The 7,500-nt window shown below is 49.1% G+C and overlaps 1 protein-coding gene across 1 annotated transcript in view; it reads left to right on the top strand.

Annotated features, from left to right (window-relative positions):
- Nucleotides 1-7,500, top strand: part of cog5 (component of oligomeric golgi complex 5) — a 93,739-nt gene that overhangs the window by 82,510 nt on the left and 3,729 nt on the right. The window contains exons 17-19 of the mRNA XM_048267539.1: nt 1,449-1,552; nt 4,488-4,725; nt 6,375-6,451. Of these exons, the coding sequence (XP_048123496.1) occupies nt 1,449-1,552; nt 4,488-4,725; nt 6,375-6,451 (419 nt within the window). The remainder of the gene's footprint in view (nt 1-1,448; nt 1,553-4,487; nt 4,726-6,374; nt 6,452-7,500) is intronic.

The following is a 7,500-nucleotide window of genomic DNA, read 5'->3' as shown; positions in this document are numbered from 1 at the left end:
GATCATGGGCTCACAGTCAGGCCTGTAGAATTAGAGACCCTACAATAAACATCCCTGTTCCCAACAACCCTGTATCCCATATGACAAACAGAGTAGGAGGTCTATTAAATGATGGAGGTGCCACTAGCATGTTTTATTCAATAGTGATTGTTACATTACTGATGAATAAACTATGGACATAATTTGCATTCATGTGCTTATTATTACAGTAATTTCCTGTGTATTAGCCACATTGTGTATAAGACGCAGGACAGTGTTTTATGCCAGTTAAAAGAAACAAAACCCTATTAATACCATGTTAACTGCCCCCGTGTATTAACCTCATAGCTGAAGAATTTTTTTCAAAATCAATGTATAAGCCGTGGCTAATAGTTAGGAAATTACGGTAGTACTAGTTAGCATCAGTGAGGTCCCCAGTAAAGCAGGAAGTTCACAGAAGAATGTTGTTGACGTCCACTGGTCCATATGGACCAATACAGGAAAGTTAGATGGATGAGTGACCGGGCAGACAGGCCTCAGGTAGGGGATGCATTAACTTTCGCTGGGCAGCAGTGGACGGGGAGGAGATCTGCGGGGGCCATCACTTAATCAGCGGGCTGCAGGAGATTAGGGGGTGGGGACGGGGGGTCCCGGGACGGAGGAGGAGCCCTAATGAGTTTCCATTGATCTCCGCACAGAGATGGTACAGGGGATAAGCGGATCAGGGGCGTCAGGGGGTGGCCTGTGTGGCACACACGTCATGGCGTGATTACACACACACACACAAACACACACACACACACTAGAACCCCACCAAATATATGAACACACATCAGTCATCTCTCCAAATACATGCAGTAGGCCTATGCCCACTCCCAAGAACACACCAATTACAAATGCACACACGTTACTGGCACACCTCCCTAATGGACTTCTCCATGCACAGACACACGGACATGCACAGGTTCTCACAAACAGCCGGGGTGAAGGTGCGTGATGGCCAGACTGATGTTCTGCGGATGGTCCAGCAAATGTCAGCCAAATCAGCCGCTCACATGTGCGCACACGACAAGATTAAGCACCGCCACCCAGACTCCCATGTTGCCATGCAACCGGCCGTGTGAGCCAATCAGGGGCGTCGTAGGGGGATGCTGACCCGTGAACATGTGCAAAGCGGTCACAATGCTATCCTCCTCTTGAAGACGAGAATCAAAGGGGAGGGATGTTTTTATCATATATGCCATGTAGATTTGTGTATAATATAACAATTTGTTGTAATACAGTGTTGAAGAAGTGGAGGAATATGGTTTGTGTGTGTGTATGTGTGTGTGTGTGTTGTTGGGGGGTTAGTCAACAAGTGTAAGGTGTAAGCTCTGATGGACAGTGTGTGTGTGTGTGTGTGTGTGTGTGTGTGTGTGTGTGTGTGTGTGTGTGTGTGTGTGTGTTAACTTGTCTGTGTTTCTGATTAGGGGGTGCATAGCCTGATGGTCAACGCAGTCCAGCCTCTGCTGCTGTCCGTGAGCGACTCCATAGAAGCCATCCTTATCACCCTGCACCAGGAGGACTTTTCTGTGTGAGTGAACACACACACACACACACACACACACATACACTTTTGTCAGAATATTATATATACAACACACAATTCTCCACAGACAAACCACAGATGCTTTTATTCACTTCGACTTCAAGCCCAGACTCAAAGTGACCTAGACATACACACAAAGTGACCTAGACAAACACTTGTCAAAACATACACAGAGGTCATCAATGTTCTAAACACACATGCAGTAATTCCCTGTCTCAATCAATTGTGCCCATCAAGTGATGAATCATTAGCAAAGTCATTAGTCATACCGTCTGTGTTCCAGTGTGTGTCTATGTTTGTCTGTGTGTGTGTGTGTGTGTGTGTGTGTTGTCTATGTTTGTCTGTGTGTGTGTGTGTGTATGTTTGTGTGTGTGTGTGTGCATGTGTGTGTGTGTGTGTGTGTGTGTGTGTGTGTGTGTGTGTGTGTGTGTGTGTGTGTTATGTTTGTCTGTGTGTGTGTGTGTGTGTGTGTGTGTGTGTGTGTGTGTGTGTGTGTGTGTGTGTGTGTGTTCCCGCTAGCCCATGTGGCTTCTTAATCGTGTTTTGTATTCAGACCCTGACCCCGTGTCTTTCTCTCTAAATGTAAGAATGACATTTCCAACTGCACTCTCCCGCCTGGACTCCACTCCCTACGATCCACTGCTCTCTGTGGCGGCTTGCTTTTAAGGGCGTCTCGTGGCTCGATGGCTGCTGGGCTCTGTAGTCCTGCGGTGGCTTTGTCACGCCTCGCTGGCTGCAGCGCCGCTGTTTACGCCCCGGCCATCACCAACTCCACTAGCAACTCATGGAGTTTGCCCTGTAGGAAAGGGCCTTTTATTATGTCCCTCAAACTCACACACACACACACACACACAGACACACAGACACACACACACACACACACAGACACACACAGACACACACACACACACACGCACGCACACACACACACACACACACACACACACACACAGACACACACACACACAGACACACACACACACACACTGTGCTCCCCCTCTCCTCCACGTCCCTATACTATTAAACCGTGCCTAGATCTATGGATGATACGTTGTGCTGCCCGACCTCTGAACATGCTATGAATGCCTAATTAATGACTGTCCTAGTTAACATCATTAACCTTATTGCTGCGCCATGGCAACCTCATGAGTGCTCAGGAGAGGCTGGAGGCTGTTCTACAGACGTGTGTTTTGAGTGTGTCCGTGTGAGTGTGTGTCCGTGTGAGTGCGTGTGCACGTGTGCATGTGTGTGTGTATGTGTGTGTGTGTGTGTGTGTGTGTGTGTGTGTGTGTGTACGCGCTCGTGTGTGTGTGATAGCGTCGCATGCGTCTTGTGTGCGTGTCGTGTGTGATGCGATGTGTGTGTGTGTGTGTGTGTCCTCTGCTCTTGAGTCTGTGAAGGGCGCATTAGGAGGGACACAGAGGGGTCGTGCGTGTGTGTGTGTATGCATTTGGGCATTTGTGCATGTCTGGTTGAGTTTGTGCCTGTGTGCTGTGTGTGTGCATCTCTGTGTGTCTGTGTGAGTGACTCTGTGTGTATACGCGTCTGTGGGTGTGCGCCAGTTTGAACATGACCATATGTGTACATTAATTTGGGTAAGTGTGTGTGTGTGTGTGTGTGTGTGTATTTGTATTTGTGTATGGGGATGTGTGTAACGTGTGGATACTTGTGGACTCCATTCTCCCTTTTGTGTTAACCGTGTTCCCCTCCCTTAGACAACCCCTATTCACTCAGACAGAGCCTTCCCCCTTCACTTTTTGTATCTCTCTCTCTTTCTCTCTCTCTTTCTTTTGCTTTCTCTCTCTCTCTCCCTTTCCCTCTGCATGAGGACTGAAGAGATGAATGAATGTGCCGGAGGAAGATAACATTTAGCGGTCGTCGCGCTTCGGCTAGTGACTCGCCGACTCTTTTGTCCGCCTCTGTCCCTGGCTTGGGTATCTCGAGGGGTGGGGTGGGGGGGGTGTGAGTGAGATGGGCATTGGGGCAGCGGAAGGCACACATTGAGGGGCAACGTCTGTTTGGGACCCCTGGCATTTCTGTCTTTTTGTAACAGAGAGAGAGAGAGAGAGAGAAAGAGAGAGAGAAAGAAAGAGTGACAGAATAAAGAGAAAGAGAGAGAGGAATGGTGATGGAGACTGACTGGTGTCTACCGGTGTCTAATCGGACTTCCTTGCCTTTAACACTCTGGGACTCAGCTACTGATCCCTCTAAGCAGAGGCCCAAGGGAGCTCATTTATCCCCTGTTGTTATATGTGCTTTACATGAAGCTGCCCAGCCTGGGGCGGAACAACACAGAGAGAGAGAGTGAGGTGGGGGGAGAGAGGAGGGAGAGGAAGGAGAGAGAGAGATAGAGGGAGTGGTGGATGGATACAATTGTGAGTGTAAAGAGGAGAGACTGGCATCACGCGGGCCTTTCAGCTGTGCGTGTGTGTGTGTGCGTGTGAGCATTTCAGAGTTGCAGAAAGAGTGAGCGTGCACTGTTTGAGCGGATGTCTGCATGCCTTGTTATGGCAGAGCTTATCCTGGCTCTCATGTTGAAGGTTAAGTGCCCTCATATCCAAGGCTTCTCATGCTAATATTGCTCTTTGCATTCATGTGTATATTTGTGTTTTGTCTGTCTGTATGTGTATATTTTGTGTGTGTGTTCTTGAATATCTTGAATATGTTTTAATGCGCCATTGTGTTTGTTTTTGTGTCCTTGTATGGTCATATCTGTCTGTGGGTTTGTTTGGGTTTGAAAGAGCATGTACTCATCTATGTTGAGCGTAGCTATGGGCAGATTTATATTAACATTTATGCATTATGTATTTGTGTGTGTGTGTACTTGTGTGTGTGTGTGTGTGTGTGTGTGTGTGTGTGTGTGTGTGTGTGTGTGTGTGTGTGTGTGTGTGTGTGTGTGTGTGTGTGTGTCTGGATGCAGGCCCCTCTCTGCGCCAGGACGTCCAGACGTGCCTTGCTCTCTCTACATGAGGGAGCTGCAGGGCTTTGTGGCGCGCTGCATGAGCGACTACCTGCGCCACTTCCAGTGTCTGGACTTCATCTACGACAACACGGAGGCCATCGCCCGCCGCGCCATCCACCTCTTCATCCGCAACGCCAGCCTGCTGCGGCCACTCGGAGAGGGTGGCAAGATGAGGTTGGCCGCGGACTTTGCCCAGGTGAGGAAGATGAGTGGGAGGAAGGTCATGAGGAAAGAGGTCATGAGGATGAGGACAGAGGTAGTGATGGTGATGGTGGTGATGATGATGATGGTGATGAAGGTGATGATGGCGACAACAGTGACAAAGACAAAAGTTCAGATGTGTCCATCTATGTATCTTCCATGAGTTTTCTAAGTCTTTAAGTCTCGCGGCTATTGGCATTTTGGTGAAGAGATCACATCACCTGCTACAGGATTTATTGAAGGACAGCTAGAGCAGAATGCCTTTGAGACTGAGAGCACTTCTCCAGGCTACACGCATAAAGGCCTTTTCAATCATTCATTGCACTTTGCTCTTCAAGTGTATTTATTGCAAATTGCCTGTCCTATGGGCAGAGAAAATGGAGGCTGTGTTTGATTGGTTGTGACCATGAAGATGGTAGCATTGATAGAATTATGGAATATCTTGTGATTCATCAAACTGATTGATTACTGATATGGGATTTCTATACAGCACTGTTTGTTTAAAACAACCCTGCAACAGATGCCTTGCAGGCAGCCTGCTTGCCAATGTGATATCAGATATAAGAGGATTGGGTTGGCAGTGAGGAGAGTGCTAGATGAGACTGTGATCTCTGTTATACTTTATTTATACTGATTTGTAGCTCTTTTCTTAGCACCTCACCTTCCGTAGTTTAAAGTGTAAAAGGGGGGTGGGGGTACTGTGGTGCAACTGGCTACAGCGCCCATACCACATGGTCCAGACCCAGCACAATATTGATAATTTAAAAGTAAAAATCACATAGGCCTATTATTTAGGAGGACTACCCTCGCAAAAAAGGGGTGAGGGCCTGTTTGTTTCCAATGAGTAGCCCTCCATATGATTTCGGGTCTTCATGTAGCCCTCATTCCCAAAAAGGTTGGAGACCCCTGATCTACACCATATTTGAGTTAGTCTGTATCTATGGGTTGTACATCGGCCATAGCAGTTTTATTAATCTTGTAAATGAAGAGTTTGATTTAGATAGTCAGCCAAAAGCACATTCTCAGTCCGTAAAGAGAAATGAAGCCAGGTGGTTAGATGAAGTAAGACGGTACAAAAAAAGATGCTTAGTCAGTCTGATTGAGAGCATAGTGGCCACTCCCTTAGAACCTGCTCCTACTTTTCTCTCTCTCCCTCTCTCTCTCCATCTCTCTCTTTCTCTCTCTCCCTGCCTTTCTTTATCCCCTGCTTGTTATTATTCCCCTGGTCTGCATATCCGTCTGAGTGAGGGTAAGAGTGAGGGTGACCGTCCTCTTCTTGCTTTCAGCGCAATTATCCGTTGGCTCTGTTTAAATGTCAGGGCCCACTGCACTGACCTGTACTCCTCCTCAGACCCTGCCAGCGCAGCGCAGCGCAGCACAGCACAGCACAGCACAGCACAGCAACAGCCCCACTGCTGGTCCTGAGTCACGCTGAGGCAATTAACTGTGTGTGTGTGTGTGTGTGTGTGCGCGTGTGTGCGCGCGCTTGCTGTGTGTATGGACTTCCTCCCGTATCTGTGTCTGCTTTCCCGTGTGTACGGCCCTTCGTGTGTGTGTGCGTGTGTGTGTGCGTCTGTGTGTGTGTGTGTGTCTGTGTGTGCGTGTGTGCGTGCGTGCGTGCGTGCGTGCGTGTGCCTCTCACAGATGGAGTTGGCCGTGGCCCCCATGTGCAGGCGCGTGTCAGACCTGGGGAAGCCGTATCGTCTGCTGCGCTCCTTCAGGTGAGTCCCGTCATGCTCCATTTGCCCCTCTGCTGGAATGGACACCTTGCAGTGGAGAGTCTTTACACATCTCTCTCTTTTGTCACTCACCCTCTCTCTCTCTCTCTCTCTCTCTCCCTCTCTCTCTCTCTCTCTCTCTCTCTCTCTCTCTCTCTCTCTCTTTCTCTGTATTTCTGGCTTGTGCACTTCGTCTCACCTGCTTTTTTACTCTCTTCTCACCTCTCTCTCTTTCTCTCCCTCTCTCTCTCTCTCTCTCTCTCTCTCTCTCTCTCTCTGTCACTGCCACTCTTCACCTTTCTACCTCCACACTGAGATATCATAGCAGAGGCTACTAGCCGAGGTCTTTTCTCCTGCTGAATGTTGCCGCTAATTAGCTGTTAGCCGGCGAGCGAACCCGACGATGCCAGTTTGATTAGCCCAAAAGCAGTCAGAGGCCTGATCCTCAGACTGGGCACCTTCTGCTCCCCCATTGCTCATTTCCATCGCTAATATGCCAGCCATAATGGCTTTGTTTTAGCGAGCTTAATTGCCAACCACCGTGTTGGAGTTTTTTTTTTTTTTGGGGGTTCTGCCCGCCAGGTCGCTCGGCTCGCGTTCCTTCCTTTCCCGTGTGCTCACCCAAAAACAGCTGTCCTACCTGGCCGACCGACGTGTTCTAATGAACTCCCTTAGTTCGGGTCAGGCTCCTAATTAAAAGCTGTAATTGGCATGGTCGCTGCACTCGCACTGTCTCTCTCTCTCTCTCTCTCTCTCTCTCTCTCTCTCTCTCTCTCTCTCTCTCTCGGGACTGGCTCCTGTGGGCGTAAGCTGAGCTCTTTTTCCAGGCATTTGTGCTGTCAGGTGTGCTGTCAGGTGTGCTGTCAGGTGGCCTGTTTGCTCTCCATCCCATCATCCCTTTTCTAGCAGCTCCTCCAGGACAGTTAATGGAATCAGGCTGCCATTGTGTCAGTCCTCACCTCCCCCTTCCATCCAACCACACCCCCTTCCACCCCTGCCAACCGGAGGTGGCTTATGGGGGCCAATGCAGATGACGATGCCTCTCCAGGGGG

Source organism: Alosa alosa, chromosome 17 (assembly GCF_017589495.1).
Source record: "Alosa alosa isolate M-15738 ecotype Scorff River chromosome 17, AALO_Geno_1.1, whole genome shotgun sequence".
NCBI classification, from domain to species: domain Eukaryota; kingdom Metazoa; phylum Chordata; class Actinopteri; order Clupeiformes; family Clupeidae; genus Alosa; species Alosa alosa.
Note: the sequence above shows the minus strand (reverse complement) of the source record. Positions and strands in the feature narration are given on the sequence as shown.